The 24,356-nt window shown below is 28.0% G+C and overlaps 1 protein-coding gene and 1 long non-coding RNA gene across 3 annotated transcripts; one reads left to right on the top strand and one right to left on the bottom strand.

Moving 5' to 3' along the window:
- The first annotated feature begins 3,182 nt into the window (after positions 1-3,182).
- LOC107451054 (transcriptional regulator ovo) lies at positions 3,183-24,356 on the top strand. Of its 2 annotated transcripts, none has more exons than XM_016067031.3 (5): positions 3,183-3,760; positions 17,955-18,580; positions 18,857-19,026; positions 19,706-19,863; positions 20,617-24,356. In XM_016067031.3, exons 1-5 carry the CDS (start codon positions 3,556-3,558, stop codon positions 20,910-20,912), a joined length of 1,455 nt encoding a protein of 484 aa, XP_015922517.1. In that variant the 5' UTR covers positions 3,183-3,555; the 3' UTR covers positions 20,913-24,356. The 2 variants fall into 2 exon arrangements, with proteins under 2 accessions (XP_015922517.1, XP_015922516.1); XM_016067030.3 differs by having other exon boundaries at positions 3,185-3,760; positions 17,955-18,607.
- Positions 12,357-17,378, bottom strand: LOC122270246 (uncharacterized). The gene is made up of 2 exons (XR_006225696.2): positions 17,265-17,378; positions 12,357-12,529 (listed from the first exon to the last, which is right to left on the bottom strand). It is a non-coding gene; the product is annotated as an uncharacterized lncRNA (long non-coding RNA).

The raw sequence follows: 24,356 nt of genomic DNA on the forward strand, positions 1-24,356 counted from the left end.
TTAAAATTCCAATCTTTTTCATGCATACATTATAACCTCTCGCGAGTTTTGAATTGTGCAAATAGTAATCACTTTTAACGTGATTTATTTGCGTCAATAGTATTCGCGCTATTTTCTATGTACCCTCTTTCTTTAGGTACTATTTCTGTATCGTTTCTATAAGTACGTATATCGAAGTTAACTCGTAACTAAAGTTTGATTTATACTTGTTTTTCAAAGTATCGTATCGTTTCTTTAAGTATTTTTTTCGATTGTTTTTACCACATGATCCTGATATTTTTTAATAAGTATTAATACGACACTCGAATCACGCATTTAAATATGCCCTTTATTTGTGCCACAAATAAAGGGCACATAAATTTTAGAGGCATCGCAAATCTAAGAGCTTTTTCTTAAATCGTTTTTTCAGCAGTTATTGCTACGCTTTTTCCTTGGATTTCGAAAATATTGATATTTTTTAATCTGGTATTATAACGACTTGCGATTTTCATTTACGAACATTAGAGGTAATTTGTTTTAAAATAAACTTTTGTGTTACGTGATATGAGAAAAAAAACATCACTTTTCACCCGTCTTTATATTTTTTTTCTCGACAAATCTGTTCTTTGATAAGAAGAAAATATTTTATTTTTGAAAAAGTATCAATTTGGTATTTTTCAGTTTCAAATGAATTGTAACATTTAAAAGAATTTAATTTTATGCAAATATTTACAAAGTTGCATGAAGAAAGGGGAAAAAATGAATTGAGGTAATAAATTCTTTTTAATTATTTAAAAATTTTAATTTATTGCAGATATTTTACTAAGTTGACTGATAAAAAGAATTGTGTCTGAAACACTGATATTTATGTTAAAATTATCATTATTTCCGTCAACATGTCTAGGTACGGGGGCATACGGCCCTTTATTCAAGAAAAGGTTGTGCACCCCTACAGTATATGAATTACAATAAAAATATTTTTTCTTTTATAGGATTTTCTTTAGTTCACTCTTCAAATAATAATAACCCTTAATTAAACTTTGAATATATTATAGCAATAAAGTGATTAATTTTTTCGTATTATTAAGATGAATTTCATTCAAATATGATAAGTTGCTAAGTGCATACAATGTTCCAATTCTAAATTCCCCCTTTCTTTCGTAATTATTAATTCCTTTTTAGTTGAAATTAAAATAATTTAAATTGAAATATAAGAATAAAATGAATGATTATAAATACTCCAATGTATCTTCATAATGTTTTTATTTCATATTAAAATTTTAAAACATTTAAATCTAAGATAGGGAGCATTTATAAATTTTGCAGAGAGGCACACCTAAATCTATCTACGCCACTGGATTTGATTATGAAGAAAGTATCAAAGAATTAAAGGGGTATAAGATGGAACCTTGCTGAACGTCTTTATGATCTTGATTTTGCAGACGACTTATGTTTACTGACCAGCACTTTTCAGGACATGAAAACAAACACAAACATTTTAAAAGTAGAGCAAAGAAAATGGGACTTATTATCAACCAAAATAAAACTAAAATTTTGAAAATTAATCTTAAACAATTAAATGACATATTTTTGGAAAATAATAAAATGGAGGAAGTAAGCTGTTTTACGTATCTTGGAAGTATAATTAACAACAAAGGAGGAAGTGATGAAGATATACTAAATAGACTAAACAAAGCCAGAAGCAGTTACGATATTCTCAATAAATTTAGAATTAAAAAAAAAACATAATAAATTCAACTAAAATTAGAATCTTCAGTACTAATGTTAAATTTGTCCTACTATATGGGTCTGAGACATGGCACTGTAATAAAAATAACATGAAAAATCTTTAAGTATTTATTAACAACTGTTTAAGAAGTATCTTACGTATCAAGTGGTTCCATAAAATTTGTCAAAGCAGAAATCCTTAGAAAAGCAAAACAAAAACGGATTAATCTGAAAATTAAAAAACGTAAATGAAAATGGATAGGTCATTTACTACGTAAACCTGAAAAATTTAAAGGGAAAAAGTTTTTTATTGGAACCCTCAAGGCAATAGAAAAAGAGGAAGACCTAAAAATACTTTGAACAAAAATAATATGATTAGCAAATTGAAAACAATATTAAAGACATGGAGAAAGGCAAAATATCTGGCCACAAATAGAATGAGATGAAAAGTTATGATAGAAGCCCTATGCTCCAATTCGGAGTGAAAAGGAATATGTATGTACTTATCTTCTTTCCTTTAAGTTAATTTTTTTTCGTCAGATATAGTTTAGTAATTTTTTGGATCAGTGTAGTTAGAGTGTTTAACGTCATTTACGTATAGCTCTTTAATCATTAGCATCTTCATATAAATGAACCACAAATTGACATTCTGCTGTTCATGTATTAGCTTTGAATATAATCATTTAACTTTAAATATTCAAGCATCGTTTCGTGCGATATTTATTCCGATACCCTAGTTATTGCTCCCAGCTCCCCAATAACATTCATTTTTTATTCTGTAATAATAACTTAATATTTAATTAATTTTTATTAAACTTCAAAAATCTCGTTCACAGACATAAGAATAGTTCACAGAATAGCTATTTTCCGAAAAGCTATAATAATTACGAACAATAGCTTTCAACATGAAGTGTTGTTCATAGCAGAATTTAGAAAATGTTTAGCCAGTTTGAAATAAAAATAGTCATTTATAGAAATATATCATCTTAAAATTATTAAAAACAGAAATCATTGACTTAATCCATGATATCAGTGTTTCCATGACTTACCATGATTGACAATCATGGTAAAATTAATGAATAATATTATTTTTTTTGTAAAGTTGTTGAATATCCCATCTCAGCTTAAGCTCACCATTCATTAATTTATAAAACGGAAGGTCTACATAACATTCAAATTGAAACGTTTTGACCTACTAGGACACAAACACATGTGGGACAACTGAATATAGCAGGAATATTTATCCCAGAAATCGCGAAGTATCAACAACAAAAGAAGTTGGCAAGTTTTACGATCAACGGAAATCGAAACCTAAGTTCACGGCTGACTTCCATAACATCTTCGCTGAAGGACCAGTTGAAATTGGCGCTTCCTTTTAAAAGCATCTTGGCGAGAGATGCTTTGGTGGCCTTCAACCTGGTAACCCGTCCCGTCAGCTTGCTTTTTTTTCACGGCCACCTGAAATTCCCTTACTTTCCCCATGTACAATGGATGATCTGGCCACCTCTCCGTGACGTCACGATCCTTTTTCGTCCATTCACTTTCGTTTGTGTTAACGAGTAGGCCCTCCTATAACTTCTCGATAGACTAGTACCCCACATTTACAATCAACATTTCGTTGGGGTAAGGAGTACTTGCAAAGTATCCTCCCGAATCAGTTTCATCCTTACTTCAGGATCTTTAACTTAGTTGATAAACATCTTCTCTACGCATATAGATATTCTTATTTGAAGTTGTCTTCAGTGATGAAACTCTTGTTTTATTTACTTTGACCAACAATTCCTTGGACTTCGTTTAAATCCGCGATTTTGCTTTTTAAAGGATAGGACTCGAAACTTTGTGTTCAAGATGCCAAAATCGTTTTTGGTTGGACGAAAATACCGCCAGCAATTATGGAAAAATGGAAATTGGGGAATTGTTACACCACCTCCCCAATACCGCCAGCAATTACGGAAAAATGGAAATTGGGGAATAGTTACACCACCTCCAAGTCCAGAACATCTTCAAACTACTCCTCCAGTTAAAAATGAACAAAGACAAACTTCGTTATCAGGTATTTATCTTTCTCTTAAACTTGGAATTTTTTAGAGATATGATGATTTTTGTTCAATGTGCATTTGATTGTCGTTTAAAAAATTTGCTTGTATTTTTAAATATTTTTGCATTTATTATTAAATGTTTATTATTTATCTTTAAATATCGCAACAATGTATTATCTTGTAAGTTTAAATTTTATTCTCATAAACTGATTAACTTCGATTATTTTAATTTTTGTAAATTATCGGACATTAATATTTTGAGAAAAATATTAATCATCTTAAGGGTTTAATATTACAAGTTCTTCCGTAAATTAAATTTTATTTTTTAAGATTTAAGATTGTTAATTCTATAAATTAAATAAGAGGTAATTCTTCAATTATATTATTATTTATCTTTTTTAATTTTCAAATTGTTTAAATTCTTATTATTTTATTGCTCATTCGCATTCTGTTTAAGAATTTTGCGGAAAATTGTTTAAAAATTGTCATAATGCGTAATTTTTTTATAAAATTGAAAAAAAAATTAACATATCAAGTTTCGAATCTGTGTTCAAAAAAAAAAAAAAAAAAGATTGGCGTTTTTTTTAGAACTTTTAATTACTGTCTTCAGTTCTCAAAATGTTACCATTGACCATGTCTTATAAAATATGTCAATGATTTTAAGTTAATAATTTGTTACTAGGTTAATAGTAGGAAAATGTTATTTTATTTAGGATTTTAGATTGTTTAAATTGTAAATATTTTTTTTCGTTAAAAAATATTAACCGGTAATGAATATTGAATCCCAATAAAAATTCTTACCGGGATCATCCGGTTTTTTTTTTCTTTACTTAGTAGGGCATAATTACGTGACTTAGTGGGAGAGTTAGAAATTTAGCAAATTAATCTTGTGATTGTTTTATTTAAAAATGTTAAAAAATTTTTGCTTTCAATCTCAATTAAAAATATTATGATTTTTGATAATTCAAAGAAAAAATTGTACTTAAATTTGAGTTTTTTTTTTTCTCGAAAAAAAAAATTTATAATTCGACAAGAAATTTTCATTTGATAATAAAAAGTGTTTAGAAGCCGGTTTTATTTATTATTTTGCCGGTTTCAGAAGCCACTGCTTTGTTTTTGCATGGGGCAAAATTTTCAGATGATTCTTCAAGGAGATGCATATGAAAATAAAATTATATTTATCTAACCCAGCCAGCCATAAATTGCGTAGTGTAGTAATTTATTGATTTTATCATTCGGTTAATAGTTAAAAAGTTAAATCCTAACCACTGATATATCATAACAGTTTCTTATCGCCACCCACTCTGCAACTTTTTCCCTGTTATAATGTAAATTTTCCTTGTCTTTTTTTTAAAATTGCGCAATCTGTTTTGGTCGTTTTGTAATTATGACGTCTTTAGACAGGATATCTTGTATGTTGAAATAAGAAAAATTCCAAAAATCTGAAAGAATAACTGCGTTTGATCGTTTATTCTCAAAACACAAAAGGAAGACATTAAATAGAAGACTTCGTAGGTATTTTGTTTTTCTTTCGTGGCCACTGTCCAAGATCATTTTCGAAGGCGGTCAAGTTCAGTATCAAGGTCTTCGCGGAATTGAGTTTGTTTTTAGTTTTTAACGAAGCTGTTATTATTCCGATTGCGTTGGAATAATCTCTCTCGTAAGCGAGGTGCGTAATGCCAGTTAATTTGAAGTAATAGGTGTTATGCGGTAAATTGATTTTGTTAATTGCGGTTTTTGTTATTTTATTTATTTTTTGTTGCAAAGGTATTTGTGGCTTTTTGGTGTTTCACTGATATCCCTTTTCCGCATTACATTTGCTGCGATTTTAAAAGTGCGGTTTTTAGATAATGTATATTTTGTAATTTTTTTTGTTTTATTTCATGGTTATGGTTCTAAAATTTTTAGTTCGCTACATTTTTACTTTTCTTCGCTACATTTCTGGTTTTGGTTAGGTGTGCAATCAGATGTAATTTTTCACCTATTGACTCATTTATATTGCTAAACCTCAATAAACCACTTAAAAAAAAAAATTTTAATTACAGTTTCAACTTACGTTAACTCAACATATAAAAATATAGGATTTATACCACAATATTTATAGAGTTTGTTATATTTTGATAGAAATATTTTTTAAATTTAGGATTTAGTTAAAATACTATATTGATAATTTTTTTAAGCGATACAGTGTTGCAGTTTAGAAGCAGAAACCGAAAAAAAAGCCCAAACATTAAACACGTTTTCTTTTTATTGCTATACAATTAAACTAAAAAATATCAATTGGAAAATTGAAATTATAGTTCCAGGTTTTTCGATTGACGTAATTGTTAAAAACAGAAAGAAATTGTAATGAGCAGAAAGAAAATAAGTAAACTCTATTTGAAGAATTAAGTCCGCCAATTTTCTTTAAGAAGTTTATAAAGATTTTTTACTATATTCTGTATATTTAGATTAAATGATAACAGATTTTGATACCTTGCTATTCATATTTTATTAAGTCTATAAGAAAGTAAGCTATTAAGATGAATTTTTAAGATTCTCTTTTGTCAGTGAAGTCTACAGCATTGTTTTAACTTCTAACAATTTGAAGTTCGTTGAAATAAACTAATAACGCTTATTTCCTACCTTACCTATATGTAAAAATTTCCACGGATTTTTAAAAGAAAAAACGTTAATAAGCTCTCACCTTATGCTTAATGAGATAAAACGAAGAATTTTTTTTTTGCACTTGTCCTTTTTTTATATAGATAAAGTGTAGTTTTCTTTTTAAAAAATCCCAATCCGTAAGTAATATTTTCTAACTGCTACGAAAATGTTAAGATTCATTTGAAATCCTAATATAGATTAAGTTCCGTCGTTAAAAATGTTGCTCCAACATTGACATATTTGTAAATACACTTTCTTACTTCAGCTATTGAAGTACTGCTACCGCCACATCTTCAGTTTTGAGTTGGTATCCCAGGTACCGACCTCGTCGGTTTCAACTACCAGTTTTGCTTAGCGAACCTAAAGTTTACCAGGAATAGTCTTCCTGTTGTGTTTTAGACAAAGTTTCTATTTAAGTTTTTAAAGTTGTCAAAAACAGCTGTATGTTCCAATCTGTATAATTACCAGGAAATGGCTTAGCAGTATGCTTGAAAAGATTAATAGAATATGCGATGTGTAGCGACCCCTGGTGCACACTAAAATAAATCTATTTTAAAATTTAATTATTTTTTGTCACATATTATTTTATTTATTTATCTTCTGTTTGAACGTACAAGTTTATACGGAACTTATAGGTTTATATACGTACATATAAACACGTCTGCTCCTTTGATAATAACACTTAAAACGTATGACTTTTATGCATCCCATTATAATCTGAAATGCATTATTGCCTTCTTACCACTCCCTACGCAGTAGAGAAGAGGGGCACTTAGTATTTACTTCAGTAAATTTTAAAATGTCCTGGTTAGGAAAATATTATTGAATAGCAGGAAAACTGTTGACAGAAACCGACTAAAATAAGCGACGCTAACATATTTAAGATTCGTTCATAAATCTAATAAAACGGATTAAAAAAAATTTTTTTCATGCGTTATATAACAGTTAAAATTAGCGTTGGTTTATAATGTTCGGTTTCTTTTTTAATTTATTTATTAATTATTATTTTTTACGGCTCTAAAAATTTTTTATTAATCAATGAAAAATTTCACCACAAAGTATTTTTAGCGCTGTTATTTAGTTCAAAATAATTTAGTTTACTCTTAAATAATTCATTTTGTTTTTAATCTTTTAATGAGTCAAATAAAATAAATAACGTTGATACTTATACGTAATGTATATAGACGTTTTATGCTTTCTTGTTGTTGAGAGCACAAAAGTATTAAAAAAAAAAGGGTCACTAGGACAGATGATACCAAACTAAGCATACGTCACTATAAATATCAAATATAAAAATTTAAAAGACCATTTAGATTTACTTCAGATGGCACATTTATATTTCCTTTAAATTTCAATAAAGAATAGACTTTTGTCAAATTTTGCTTCCAGCCGTTGGCATTTCTTTTTGATGGTGGGGGCGATAATTGTTTCTGCATCCTCAGGGGAGGACTGACCATTGCTTTCCATTTTAAAAACCGTTCTACATGAATGGTCAAGCGACAACATTACGCCTTTCTATAAAAGCACCCAACACCAGCGTTACGTAAAGTACAGGAACTCTTTTCTTGACTAGTCTAGGAAATAAAGGGGCAAGGAAATAAGGGTGTCTATTGACGTAATCGCGAGTGCATCTCCCCAGACGGTTCCTTTTTATTTATTTATTTATTTTTAGAAGATGGGTGAGAAAGGTGCTGCTGATTTCTTACCCACCCTACCTAGCTACAAGGTCAAGGTAGGGTGGGACAATGTGGGGGAGGAACTCGGAGAACTGCTTACCCTAACTCACTGACCGTAGTTTTCCCCGACAAACAAACATATCCTAAAAGGGGAGGATGTAAGAAAAGCTCGATGCTCTAGAAAAGTCTATGGGAATATTTTTCTGGCGGAGGGGGGGATGAAATATTTCTTTAGGAAAATAGAATTGTTGCGAGAGAACGGGGTCTGCCTACAGGTCACTAGGGTCTCCTTGTCCCACAGTTGCAGTTGAGCGAGTGAAATTTCGGATGATATAAAAGAATTTATTGGAATAAAAGTGTATGTATTGAATATATGGGGAGGGTATATGTTTCTTACCGTTTTGGAACAAACATCTCTAGAACCGGTTTGGGACACTCCTGTTTACTTATAACTGAACCAAGTTGTGATAAAAAAATACCAAAGATCTTGGAAAATAACTGATATATATATATTTACGTTTAAGGTCACCTGTAGATAGTAACAATGCGACAGCTATAACCTGTTAGACTGTTATGAAAGGCAAGTTATGTACCGCTACATAACCGAATTTTTTCCTTGCAAAACAATTTTTTTTTTTTAAATTCAGGATCTAAAAAAACTTGTTTTTGAACTTTCTTTGGTTAGAAGCTCCATGGTTAGAATAAAATTAAAAAAGCACCTATAGGGTGGTACTGTTGACTTCATTAAAGTGCTTTTAGTACGCAAAATCATTAAATATTTCTAAATATTTACCATTAATATATTTATTTGTTCGCTTTTAACTTCGTTTTTTTTTTTTTTTAGTTTCTGTAATATTGCTTGCTTTGTTTGGGAATCGTTTATTTAGAATAAGAACAAGATAATACAACCAAAAGTTAATTAGCCGAAAATACGACTGAAACGCTGTATTTTGCGAATAAGTTTTATTTTTCAAATCGAGTGCTGTAATTTTTAAAAAGTTATTTAATTTTGGAATGACTTCGAGCTTTGTTGCAGTAAAACACGAATCAAAATTTTTTTCATGCAGATTTCCAGCTTTTTTAAAAAATAAATAAATAAATACGGCATAAGATTTATTCATGGAAAATCTAAAGATAAGTTGGAAAATCCAATAATATGCTAATAACTGTAAAGATTTTCTTTACACTTATTAGCATATTATTGGATTTTCAACTTATCTTATTAATTGGATTTTCAACTTATCTCCCTCTTCTTGAAGTTGTAGCTTTACTAAATCTACACACAAATTTATTCAAGTTCAATAAATTTCAAAGGTTGGAATAAATTTTTAAATAAATTTAAATTTAAAAAATAATTCGATGGTAATTTACATACTTTCCCAGCACAGTTCGCCGTATTTTGTTCAGAAATTACTTTTTTTGGTTAAAATATATCTTGATATTTCCATTTTAATCAGAATATTTTTTTTTCTTAAAAAAAAAGCGTTACAACTAACGATTCTGTAACTAACGCGTAGTTTTAACTGCTTTTACTTTCGATTAAAGAGAAATTTTGATATTTTTGGGATAAAAATACCATAGCACGGATTTCATTATTTGTTCAAAACTATATTTTTGTAGATCATAATGAATGCGAAGTTCTTCTATGTTTATGACAAAGCCCATAAGTTATGCCTTTAATATCCATCTTTAGAAAGTTGTACATAAATGTACATTTATTTAAATTATTAGATTTTTGAAATATTTTCTTCGGTTCCAATGTATTACTGTACTGTTAAAAAGCAAAGAATTCGTCAAGCTAGTGGTCAAGGGTAAAGAATGTTAGAATATCATAACTTTAACAGATGGTCAACCTGAAAATCTAAACCATCGAATAAAACTTGTTTCTCGCAAACTACAATCAATAGAAACCGTAAGCACTAACGTTACAATACCCACCCCCTCTCCACGCACTCAGTACCTTCCACAGCATATCCAACGTCTGTTACTGCAATTGTAAGTTCGGCCCCCAACCCGTTATCTTGTTGCGAAGACCTGACCTTCACCCTCAATTTCACTTTCACTGCCTCAAAAGATCCTTCTTTACTAGGGATCGTTCACAAATTAAAAAATGTTCAGTACACTTGTTGATTCTGAATAGCTAAAAAATGTTACTGTATTATTTTATTTGTCTTTATAAATATTCCGTGAAATTTTTTGTACAAGGTAAGCAGATTGTATATTTTACGAGAAACATTTCTAAATGGTTGTAAATTCGGTAAGTACTTATTTAGTCAACTTGAAAGTAAATATCCACTTGGAAAATGTTAATCACAGGTAAGTGAAGTTTGATTATTTAAACAGGTAAGTTTTGATGTTTACAAATTTTAATCCAATCCTAATATGAGAAATGTATTTTTTTTACGTTTTAATAAAAAAAAATCGTCAGTATGCTGCTAATAAAATTTAATGTAATTTTAAAACTTTTATTGCAATGCCAATATAACAAAGCATTTATTTATTTTTATTTTCTATACAGCTTATTGAAAATAAATAATCAATGTAAATTAGATAAAAGTTGGAAATTTAGATTGTATTCATAAAAATTAGTGTGATGCATTATTAGTCTCTATAGTGATGCATTATTAGTCTCTTATATTTAGAGATAAATATTTTTAAGATATAAAGATTTAATGTTTATAATCGTGCAACGAATATTAAAGACGATGATTTGTATTTTTCATTCTCTTACTAAATAGTAATTCCATTACATTTCGATAAATACTGATTTGTGGATTTTTTGTCTGTAAGAATTTTAAACCAAGATGACACATCAATTCAAATTTTATGGAATTTGCCATTGAATTTTTGTAAGATTTGTGAGGAATTCATTTTATGATTACGCATAAATTTTAAATTACTGTAAGTTTCGTATTTACGCCCTAAAAGATTAAAAGGAATTAACTTCCAATTTTTTTTTAAATACATATTTGTCCCGTTTACGAATTATATTCTAAAGTCTTCACAACTATTTTTTTTATTTATGTTAATTTATAGAATTTTTTTTTTTTTTAATATATTTTTTTTAAATAAAGAGTTTGGAATTTCTTTTAGGTTCCTATTTACCTGTAAATAATCGCTTTTATTGCAACTAGATCTACCCCTGCAGACTATAAGGAAAGGTAGAGAAAGCTTTAGGGGAATGGGGGAGATGGTAAGAGGGAAAAAAATTCGAAGGTCACCCCAGGTAAAGCAATCACCATACCTAAGAACTAATCAAGCTCTCATAAACCTTGGAAAGGAGAGAAGAAAAAAACAACAGACAATTGATAAACATAAGAAAATTGACGCACCGCAAAAATAACGGATGATAGAACAAGATTTAAAGAGAAAGTTTTTCCTGCTTCAACCAATGGATAAAAATAAGAAAAAAATATAAGGAAATGTTGGAGATTTGCCAGAGCCGTGACATTAACCTCATCAGGAAGTAGGCGCGAATAAGATAAAAGATTTCTATCAATAAACAGAATACTTTTTTGAATCCGTGGCCTTGAAGTACGCAGCAAAATTATTCTGGTTATGTACGCCCCCTCTCATTATAAATACTATTATAGATCCGTTAGATCGAATTTATAATTCTTTCTCGGAATGGTTGGTTGCAGAATTCTTTAAAGTTGATGTAATGAAATATCTGTGTTGCAATTCATTTGTGGCTTGTAACGCATACGTTGCAAAATATACTACTCATGCCTTAACAATGAAGATTAAAGTAAATTCATAATAATTTCGGAAACATTGTGGCTATATTTTAGGTTTGAGGAATCCAAGAAATTTGAAATATTATTTATCGCTTATAATGTCACACTTTCTTTAATTAATTTTGTACAAAAATAAAATCTCGTAATGCTTTTTAATATAACCGACTTTGAACAGCCGATCCGATTTTGAGTTTACGACTTTCAATGTTCAACTCCGTAGACTTGTAATTTTGCACCCAACCCAGAAGACAAGGGGAACTCTTGGATCAAGCATTGGAGCAAACTAGCCTTCGCTGAGGACTTTTTTGATGAAACTAACGAGTATTTGTGTTGCATGGAGAGGAAAACCACGAAAGCCTCCCGTGGTTAGCTCAGTGGCAAGGGAATCCTAACCCATGATCCATCTACCACTGAGAATATTTTACGTCAAAACTGTGGTCGGTGCAAGACGTGAGCAGAATTCGCATCAACATAGCATCGCTGGGATTCGAACCTGGGACCTCATTGGAAGGCGTATGCCTTATCCCTAGTGGATGAGCTTTTGGCAAATATAATAAGATACATTTTTATTTCATTATTATTACATTGCAGTATTATACATTTTATTGTTGAAATTCAGACAAGAATACTGTACAGCTTGAATGTATTTTTTCTTCTTCGTATTTTAAGGTTTTCAGACAAATGCAGTTTAAATGTTATGCTTTTCTAACATAGTTGTACGCACCTAGGAAAACATAAAAAGTGGTAGCAATACTAAAATTTTAAAGATATTAAGAAATACTAATACAAGGAAATTTCTGTCTTCTCCTATTACATACGAACCCAATTCAAGAGTACATTGTTTTGCGAGCTTTCCGTATTTGAAATTGCTATTAGAATTTTATTACGAGTAATTGAATTATTTAAGGTTTATGTGAATATAAAACTGTACAGAAAGTATTTTATTCATGAGCTCGAGAAATGCTTAGTGAAAATTGATTTATTTTTTTAGAAAAAAATTTATAACCTAACATTAATATTGCAATTTTTAGAAAATTTGTGTAAATAAAAAATAAAAGAAATACGCATACGATTTTTGATGCAATGTATTTATTATACGCTATTATAAGAATAAGCTGGGGCGAAATTTTTTATCCATTGAAAAAAGTTTTAAGTTTTTGAAAAACTGTTATCTCTCTAACTCAAATAAATGATATCAAACTAAATTAATGATCAATTTAAAAAATAAATTATTTTTCTAAAACAAAGACTTTGTTAAGCAACAATTTTCTAAAATAAACTACACAAATCAAGAATTGCTATAATAAAAATATTACATTAACAATTGATAAAAATACATATAATAGTAATTAATTCAGGTTTACTAGCTTGCTTGAAATCTCAACATAAATAGTTTCTAACATTGTAAAGAACTTAAGGCTTTTTACAAATTTGCGGTTTTGTATTACACAATTTCAGTCTAAAATTATAATAGAATTGATGTCTAGAAGTGATAATCAGATATTTTAAATTAAATAGTTTTGTCCAATGTCTAGGTTAAGATAATTAAAAGCTTTTTCTTCATTTTATACTACTGTGATGAAATAATTTTCCTGGTGGTTAGAAAGTGACGAAATTTTTAATTTTTACCTCCTGTGTAGAGTAAATGGGAAGAAAAAAAATCCTGCAATTTTGACGACTACGCATTTACAAGAAATTAGTTTTCCTTCTTATTAATTAAGTGAAAGTTTCTTCAGTCCTTATTGCCGCATTCCATGGTCCTTGAAAATTACAGGTGCAGCACGAGGCTACGTTATAAAACCAGTGAAAGTAAAAATGACCTTCGCTGACAAAACACCGATTCAACCTTCAGTGCTAATCAACGGTTTTAAGATACCGCACTATTTGATTGCTGGGGATTTCTAACGGAATTCTCGCCAGCATCTTCATTTTTTATTTATCGTCCTTATTCCTTTTTTTTTTCCTTCATTTTTTTATTTATCGTCCTTATTCCTTTTTTTTTTTTTTTTTTTTTTTTAGACAAAGTCTCAAANTCTTTAATGCAACGATAGAGATTTTATGTTGCCAGATTCTGATTATTTCGTAAAATATCTTAGCTAAAAAAGGAGAAAGGAAAATATTCGAATTATTAAATTACTTTCCGAGTTGACCCTTGAGTTAAGAACGTAATCAATTTAAAAATGAGAACCTAAAAATCAAGTTTTAATTATAATGTATTTGATTGATACATACTTTTAAAGATATTTTTTAATTGAAAAATACTCTACATAAAATTAAAGATCTTTTTAAGACAAAGGTTTAGATAAAGATTTTTTTTCCACAATTTTTAATGCTCAACTATTGTCACAGATTCTTCTTTAAAAATAGTTACAAGAATTGCGCACGACAAACCTGTTTTTTTAGCATGTTATATTATTATATACATATAATATAAAGTGACGTTTTGTTATAAATTATGGAATTTTTATATATTTTATAAACATGTCCATAAATAAACTTTTAAGAAGTCCTGTCGGACTTCTTGAATATAATTAAAAAGAAACAAATTTAACACAGAATACAATTAATTAGTTCCAAACTGAATTAAAAATATGAAAGTTTTCTTGCCTAAACGTAAATAAGTGACTCTGATGTATCAGAGTAACTTTTTAAAAAAATTAGAATAAGACCTGAAATAATTCTCATGTAAACTAAAATTTTTTTGATGATTAATGATGTAAAAATAAAGTTTCTGTTGCTACTTAATGCAATTTAATAATTTTTTAATAATTGCTTACTTAAGATTTAAATAAGTATTAATGCTAAATAATGAAAAGCAGTAATAAAAGATAAGTTGTTAAAACTGATAATAATCAGTTGAAAACTTTTATTTAAAAAAGAAAAATTCTGGAATTTTTTTTAATGAGAATTTTCTGTTCTAAAATCAATTCAAAAATATTTATTTTTGTTACAATATATATATATATATATATTTAAATTTGTGGGCGATTTATTTTTATACATATATTCAGGAAATTTGCTATTACCGCACTTCGTATTTGATAAGGTTTCTAAAAATATAAAGTTTAAAAAAAACATCAATTTCCGTTCAGCAATCAAACTTGTTTTGATGTTTCCCATCCAGCTTTCCTTGCCAGCACATAGTGTTTTAGGTTCATTAAACATTAAATTTAGACTCCTTTAAATATTAAATTTTGACTCTAAATTTGCATACTTTTTTGACTTCATTTTCGACCAAGAATTTAAAATATATATTTAGGGAGTTCATTAGGGAGCACCCTGTATGATGCACAATAGTTGACACAGAAATAGAATTTACTTATCTGGAAAACTACTGGATTTTTGTTCAGAGTTATAGGCTATGAGTAAACAATTCGAAAACAATACTTGTTAAATTAAAAAGATTAAAAATTAAAGCTACAATACATAAATAAAAAAATTTACCTGAATAAATTTCAAAATCTCGAATTACTAAATATATATGAAAACATATTCCACATTAATTCACGTATCCAAAGGATTCCTTTTTAATTATGCTGATTAAGTGCGATTTACGTTATTGAGAGCTAGTTAAGGTCACCTTCATGAATAATAATTTGCCAAAAAAAAAAAAAAAAAAAATGNAAAAAAAAAAAAAAAAAAAGTGCAAAAATTGACAAATGAGCATGAACATTGGGGAGTATGTCAGTGAAAGCAGCCGCAATTATAATTATGTAGTCACGGCCAAGGCCGTAACACAAGACAGGTGTGGGCGAATTCAAACTAGTTTTTCTTTCTTTACTTTTTATCCGTGTCGTATCTCTGCGACGCAGGTGCAAAATGCTTACTTTCTCTTTTTGAGGTTTGTTTTAAATATGTACTTATTTATCTATTGATGCATTAACAAATTAATTACCATTTGTAAGTTATCATCGAAATCAACAAAAGGCAGAACTTTTTATTAGAAACGTTTAAAAAATCGTTAATTATTACACCACACCTTGACCAGGGAGAATTAATTGGTCATTTAGCAGGTGAAATTAAATCATTGCACCTTGCGATTCATATTAGTACATCTTTTTAAGCTAATTCTTTTTTTGCACATGAATTAGGGCTATTTATTTTCTTCTAGGTCTTTTTTTTTTAGACTTAATTTTAAAATTTAAAATGTCGCATATTATTTGAAGATGTTTTCAATTTTATCGACTTATTCAATTTTATTTTTCTTAAACATTGAACAATTTTTTAGCAAGTGTATTAATTACGGAGATGTCTGGTATTATTAGATATGAAAACAATTTTTAAAATCGCTTTTAAGTAATTTTTAATCCGCTTTTAGTTCATTTCTTACTTTTGTGATATATCCTTAAACATTTAATAACGTTTAAAAAAAAGGAAGAAAATGAAGCGTGACCTCCGTAGGGAGATGTTTTTTTTTCGAAAAAAAGAGTTCTTTAATAATTATTAGACTTTTTCTGGTTTTTAATTAAAAATGATGCAGTTTAAAAAAATTTTTTTAAAAAAAGGAAGAAAATGAAATGTGACCTCTGTTGGAAGATGTTTTTTTCGAAAAAAGGAGTTCTTGAATGACTTTTTCTGGTTTTTAATTAAAATTGAAACTGTTCAAAATTTAAAAAAAAAGAAATCCTAATAAAATGAAAGGTAATTTGTTTTAAATGAATTTTAAATGTTTTAATTCTTATTTTCATACGTAAACTCCACATTCAATTTATTTAGTTCCTTAAGAAAAGCTAACGAATTCAATTTTCGTTCTATAGCTCGTAATTAAATTCGCATTTCACCACTCGCAATTAAATCAGATGTTTTTCGGAAAGTGGGAAGATAGTGAAGCGTTTAAACACCAGTCTTGTTTGTAATAAAACTTTTTATGTTGAAATGTACAGCGCATCTCTTCCCATTTTCACATAAAATTCGATATTTTACTTTAACTTAATTTACATAACCTAAGATAAATCTTCAAGAAATAAGTTATTTTTTCTGAAAGTGGAAAGAATGTGGGGCGAATTATCAAGAGTATTAATAATATTAAAATTATTATAATATATTATGATAATTTTAAATTTAAGCTATAAAATATATTATGATAATTTTAAATTAAAATTATGTAATATATTAATTCAAAGTAATTTTATAAATTAAAATTATATAGTATATTAATTCAAAGAGTTTTCCTTCAAATTTTCCTATAAAATTAGACATTATTAAATCTAGTTTAATTTACATGCCTTAAAGTGTATATCTTTTATCATAATAAATATATAGAAAAACTCTTTTTAACCTAATTAATAGAGTATAATTTTAATATTAGCTTAATTATGATTTTATATTTTAATATTAGCTTAAAAGTTTATGCAAACAATAGCAAATACAATTTAAAAGAAATATCACTCAACTATCTAGATATGTTCTTTTCTTAAAATTAATAACTTCCTTTAATGATCAATGAAAAATTAGAATACCATCAATCCTACTGAAGATTCATGGCGGACAGGTAGAAAAGGACAAGTTGTGCAGGTGATTTCCTAATGGATGCTCTTTATATGTGGCAGGTGTGCTGCCTACTAAGTGTATAAAAAAACTGGCAAGATTATGAAGTGTTCTTTTCCTTTATTGTACCTCTTACAGTAATCATGTAATTACGGAAAAAATAAGTGCTTTTAAGCAATAAATATTGCGTGTTATTTAGGTCTCTATGTTGCATAAAATATTGTCGAGTGGAATAAAAAAAAACAAAAAAAAAACAGAAAACTTAGCTAATCTTAACTAGTTCTAATTTGTTATATTGACATTATTAAAGGTTTTCATTAATAAGAGAAAAAAAAAACATGTTTCATTTTCTATCATTATTTTTCTTTTATATAATGGAAAGTTTAATTCTGAATATTTAAGCAAAGATAAAATATTGTCTTAAAACTTTATTAAGTTGTTCTTTAAACATATTGAGCTTGCATCGAAAAATTTGCTTTGTGAAACTTTTTTTTAAACGATTTATTTAATATTTGTGTTTGTCGCAGTATAAACGCTTTGAGCTTCCATATCATTAACCTCTGTATTCAACGAAATAATTAATTGCTTTCTTTTAGAATTTTACTCATAATAAGACATGAAAAAAAATTGAATTGATCCTAATTATTTCTTTCTTTTACCAGATCTTCCACCCAGAGCACGATGGACTGAGACATGGCAGAAGCAGCGGCAAAAAGCTGAAGGTGGTAGAGGAGAAGCTGAAACAACTCCACCAATATCTCCTTGCAATCCTCCATCTCCTATTTTGCCAATTGAAAGATATAACACAGATACCAATGAAGTTCCTGTAACCACATTTTCTAGTAGAGTTTCATTCAAACCTGATAGCAGAGATGATTCTGCCTTGGAAGATTCATCAAGTTCATCTCATGCTCCTATGCAACCATCATATATGGCCGTTCCTGTCATTCAAACTATTGCTGCACAAGATCGTCCTTTGGATTATCATGTACCTCGAACAAGTCATCCAAAATTTGAAATTCGGGATCGAATGGAAACTGTTGTGGAACAGAACAATAATGCTAATAATATTCAGCAATTTAATCACGAACGAGATCATCTGAAACTTTCACCAACTCATAACACGAGACCTTGCTTGCCGATGTCAGACTCTCAAGATGATTCCCATTCTGATAGCTACTCCATAGGAATGCGTCCCAGTTCTCCTGGTGATAGTGATAGTAATTCTTCACGCTCTCCAGAAAGCTTGGATGAAAGAGGAGAGAAAATAGTGATGTCTTCCTTAACAGTACGTCTGAGCTTATTACAACAGCGGGTAAGGCTTAGCCTTAGCGCATGTTTAAACATGTTTGTGAAACTAAAGCCTTAAACCTGTTGTTTATTATAATTTAGTTAGTTTTAGAATACAACAAACATTAGATAAATTATAGTTAGAGATGTTTTTAGTTGATAAGAAATTGATTTAGATAGCTTAAAATAAAAGCAATGCACAATTTTAAGAGCACTATTTTTTATTGAGCTATTATCAATTTGAATTTGAAAAATAATTTATTTTTATTTACAGCTTGGACTTCCGACTGATACTCCTATTGAGTTCGTAAATGGAGGACATGGCATTAAAAATCCCCTTCTGCAAAGAAATCATAGACATTCTGCTACTGGACAAGAATTAACTCAAATAACCCCTCCTTGCCAAGAAATTCTTCCAGGAATTTCTGAGTCTGAAGCTGGAAGGTAAATAAAGCAGATATTTCCTTCATTTTTAAGGATTTTATTTGCATTTTCTAACAGAAATGCTTTATGCTTTCATTAATTTTGAGAAATAACGAAACATTTTTTTTAATAATGGTTTAAGTTTTATTAAATTAAATGCTTTGCTTTGGGACAAGTATTTGTTTTAAATTTTTACAAATTCTAAAAATTGCTCCTCCTAATTTCTACTGTTGGTGTTTAAAAAGTTTTAGTTTCATTCTCTTAGTTAAATGTTTAACCTTAATAAAAATGTCAATTTTAATTTTTTTAAAACTCAATTTCTGTTCAATTTGTGGTCCATGGGTAAGTAATTTTAGCTTATCAAATTCAGTCAGGCATTGTTCGACTTTATTTTCATTAACATTTGTAGTTTCTTCCACCATAACTAATGAACTCTGGTCTTAGCTCTAGCTGAAAAACAGTCTTTGATGTTCGAATTTCCACTGAATAATTTCAATAGGGATAGTTCTTAGTTTAAGAGTAACGAATTATGTGAATTAATTAAATTAAAATCATCTGTTACTTCCCCATAGAACATAAACTTAATTTATTTAAGTTAACTTACTTTTTCTTTGTTTTACCTCTTAATACAAATAGTTTAATAAAAACACATAGCTGTAAAGTAATGTAATGAAAATTAAAATAAAATACTCCTTTTCAGGCTAAGCTGTCGAGTTTGTGGGAAAATGTTCGGATTGCAAAGGCTGTTGAATAGGCATATGAAGTGTCATAGTGATATGAAGAGGTATTTATGCACATTCTGTGGCAAAGGTTTTAATGACACATTTGATCTGAAGAGACACACAAGAACACATACAGGTAAGTAAAATATATATAATTTTTTTAAAATTTTTTAATGAATTGATCCGTATTGCCTTATATTTTATATCTCTAAATCTAATCATAATGTTAAAGTTAGTCGAAAATTACTAATTTCAAATGCAGAGGCCTAGCTAAGGGTTACAGCACCGGAGACCAACTCAGATTTTGCACCCCTCAAGTACCATGATATACATGAAGTACCATTATATGGGTGATATAATGTCAAACTTAAGGGGGCTTTTTAAGACGGTTTTAAGTTTCAGATTGCATAATCATTAATTAAATTTTACATTGAATAAGATTTGACAACCTTAAAGTTTTTTTTAAATCAATATAACTCGACCATGTGAAAACATTAATTTAATATGGTTTAAAAATGAACAGTATATGTTACTAATATAGTTTCTGTTACATATGTTTTTTTTTTGGCACGTTTATTGTATTCAAAATAACTTTAAGACTCGAATTATTGCAATTTCGTTACATTATAATCATGAATGAAAATTGTCAAAAATTCTGTAAGCTATTTTTTTTTTTATTTATCGTGACATAATGCCAAGAAATTGTCCCAAATGATGGAATGTTAGGAAATTTGTAATGACAAAACCCACGAGTATATTTTTAAAATTAAACTAAGTTTATTTTCTTAGGCTAGGTATTATATCACAGTAGACTTAAAGTTGATTTAAAGTTGTTTTTTTCCCTTCTATTTAAAATGTTCTATTTTTAAATCTGAAAATTCTTTTTCAGGTGTGCGCCCATATAAATGCAATATGTGTGAGAAGTCTTTCACTCAAAGATGTTCTTTAGAATCCCATACTTTGAAAGTACATGGAATTCAGCATCAATACGCATATAAAGAGAGAAGAGCTAAAGTATATGTCTGTGAAGAATGTGGACATACTACAACTGAACCAGAAGTTCATTACATGCATTTGAAGTTAAATCATCCTCTTAGTCCCGCATTGCATAAATTTTATGACAAGAGACATTTTAAATTTTCTGAGGGTACATTTCCATTAGGTTTGTTAAGAGTTCACTCTTAACTCATCTAAACTCATTTCATAAGGATGGTGGGTTTTAAATTATATCATCTTTTGTGGTATTGCCTTGATAGAAACACACACTTGTCTGAGTTTTTAATATATTTTAAGAAACCTGTTTAAGTAACAGTTTAAATGTTTTTAACTAGCAGTTTTAAAGATGTTTACTTCATTGATAACATTAAAAACATTTAAAATGTTAATTGTGATTATTGTTACTGCCTAGATCAAATTTTTATATTTACAAATATGTTATGGTGTTGCTTTTTGTTTCTCTAGAATATATCTATACATTATGTATATAGTTTCCTTTTGGGGAGAGAGAATCTATGGTGATAACTTTATTAATGTCCATGTTTTAAGTAAATAATATGCACCAATTTATTTTGTTTTATTAGATTTAGCAAAAAACTCAGACAAATTGAATGAAATTTAAGAGATTTTGAGGCAATCAGCGAATTTCCACCCGACATTTGTCTAGTCTTATAAAGAGATTTTTATGGAACTACTGAGCCTTATTAAAGTAAAATTTACTTATATATTGCTTAATGTGATTTGGAAGAAACATTTTACTAAAATTTATAAATATATATTTTTCTAATGGATTGAATGATTGTGTTTGAATGAACATTAATTTAAAAGAAGTAGAGTATTTTGCATTGTTACTAAATTTTTTCTTCAATGAAAAAAGCCAAAACAAAATCAAACTGTAGTTTTCCTTTTTAAGGTCTTAATTAGTATGTTCCTGTCCGATGCTCAAGTGGTAGATATTTCTTTTTATATAGTATTATTTTCATATTCTCTGTAAATATGTATAGAGGCGGCGTCAAGTACAAACTAACGTGCTTTCACTTGTGCGTATCTTTGTTTTTTTTTCTTTTTTATTTAATTCATTATTATTAAAATGTATTTACATTTTTCACTTTTTGTGTTTTCATCATGAGAGAATATGAGTGTCATAAAAATTTAATTTTATAAAATCTTTGTTTTGAATTGTTATGCTTATGGTGAGCTGTTCAGAATTAATTAAAAGTTGGCTTATACATATGTTGTTCAGATGTAATTAAGATAAAATCTTTATGCATTTCAAAAAAATATTAAAAGTGCATATTAAAAAAATCAAAAGTAAACAAATTTTCAGAGAGAATCAAAAGTTACGTTCTGCACATATCTTCTTATGCACATTTTTTGTATCCAATTTGTCGAAAGTGTTGAAAAAATAAATATGAAAAATTTGCTTATACCCATGAGACTATTTTGTATGCATTAAATACAATATTTTGAGCTTTTTTTTTAACTTTATTTAATTCAATTATAATAAAAATTCATCTCTAATGTAGACTGCTTTTTTTCAACAAAATAAATTAATTTTATGACACGATTGTTAATACATTTATCACGTCAATACCTAACATCCCTTTTTAAAGACAGCTCTTAAAATCTACAATAAGCCATAAGAAAGTTTTTAAACATGAATTTTCTAGTAATTATTAAGTATTTGTTTTATCAATATTTTAAAAATCAAAGTTTGTATGAGGTAATCAATTATGCAGGATTATTTTAAAGTTGTTCATATGCAGACAAAATAAAAAAGTAATTGAAAGAAATATGATGTAGTTTTTTAAATATAAAAATTATTTTTATTGTTAAGTGGACCAGAAGAAAAAGTCCAAGTTGCTACATGAGTTGTTAATTATCTTACTCGCATTTAACAAATATTTCAGCTAGAGCAACTGTATAGTTTTCGTTAAAATAAAATTCCCATAGGCTTAGATTTTTATAGTGTTTTATGGCATTTTTGCATTGCATTTATGAACTTACATTAAATTCTTGCTTTTTAAAATGAAGCAAATTTTTTAAGTGAGGATTTGTTATTTTTTATGCCAGCTAATTTTTGAGAAACATTATTGAAAGAATGCAGTTTAAATAATTTGATAAAACTCTTAATGGAAACAAAAGCAAAGTAAAATTTTTAGAAATATTTCCTGTACCACTATCAACCTTATGTAAATAAATGAACTAATGGGAAAGAGTAACTTCAGATTTTATAATGCAAATTTTTTTTTAGTTTAGTTAAAATATTGCCTCCTAAAATCTTGGCCTTTTTTTTTCTTCATTTATATAAAATTTTACATGCCTTAAATTCAACCTTGTATAATTTTAATTTGTTTATAAGAAAATTATTTTATTTATTTTTATTCAAATATCTTCATACTTTGCTGAAAGTCATTTATCATTTACTACTAAGCTGTCTTAGCTACACACTGCCTATAGAATCTGTGTATGCAGCGTGTTTATTAAAGAGTAAAGATTATTTTAGTATATAAATTAATGTTCTTAAATATATTTAAATATAAATTTATATTTTTAAGTAATTTACTGTGATTAAATAATGTTCTAAATATAAATGGAGTATATAAATTTTATATAAATGGAGATAGATATATATACATATATATTTCTATATTTTTACGAAGGTATTTGGTGCTTCCTAATATGAAAGATTGTTTCATTTAATAAATATGAATATCATAGAGTTTAATAATGAATGTTAAATGTCAAATTTTTAAATGAAATGATTTATTATTCAAATGAAAAGCTATTATTGCATAATTAGACTTAATAAGGAGCATACTTTTTTAAAAAACAATTTTATGTTTAAATGTCTTTTTTTGTGATTGAGATTAGAATCAAAATATTATCTTAATGTCTGCACTGTACAAATTGATACATGCACTGTTGTGCTTAAGCCTTGAGCTTCAATCAAAATCTTATGGAAGTGATGATGTAGAATATTTGTATAAACATACACTTTCACATGTGATATGAATAACGTTTTTATATAATATTTACTTACAAGTATATGTAAGTATAAAATCAAACTTTATGATGCATTAGTTAAATGTCAAAATTTAAAATAAATTATTAGTTATAGAAAATCAAAAATCGTTATTGAGTAACTTAATTTAACAATGAGCATATATATTTTTTAAAAATTTATGTTTAAATATCTTTTTTGTGATTGAGATTAGAATCAAAATATTATCTTAATGTCTGCACTGTACAAATTAGTACATGCACTGTTTTTAAGCCTTCAGCTTCAATCAAAATCCTATCGAAGTGAATGATGTAGATTAATTGTTAAAAAAACACTTTCACATGTGATACGAGTGATGTTAATAGTATTTACTTACTATTATGTATAATTATAAAATCAAACTTTTTGATGTACGAGTTTTATGTAAAATACTTTAAAAGGTAATATTAACTTTGGTGCCTTTTTATAGTTTTCTTTGAAAGTTTTATTTAGTTACTTGCTTATAAGATCATTAATTTCTATCTGTTGAACAGATGCACATTTTCATATTCTGAAAGAAGTGGGTGTACTTTGGCTGATTTTGTATGTATATATTGTGAAGATGAAATAAAAACTTTGCTTCATACATT

The sequence above is a fragment of the Parasteatoda tepidariorum genome, chromosome X1 (assembly GCF_043381705.1).
Source record: "Parasteatoda tepidariorum isolate YZ-2023 chromosome X1, CAS_Ptep_4.0, whole genome shotgun sequence".
Classification (NCBI taxonomy): domain Eukaryota; kingdom Metazoa; phylum Arthropoda; class Arachnida; order Araneae; family Theridiidae; genus Parasteatoda; species Parasteatoda tepidariorum.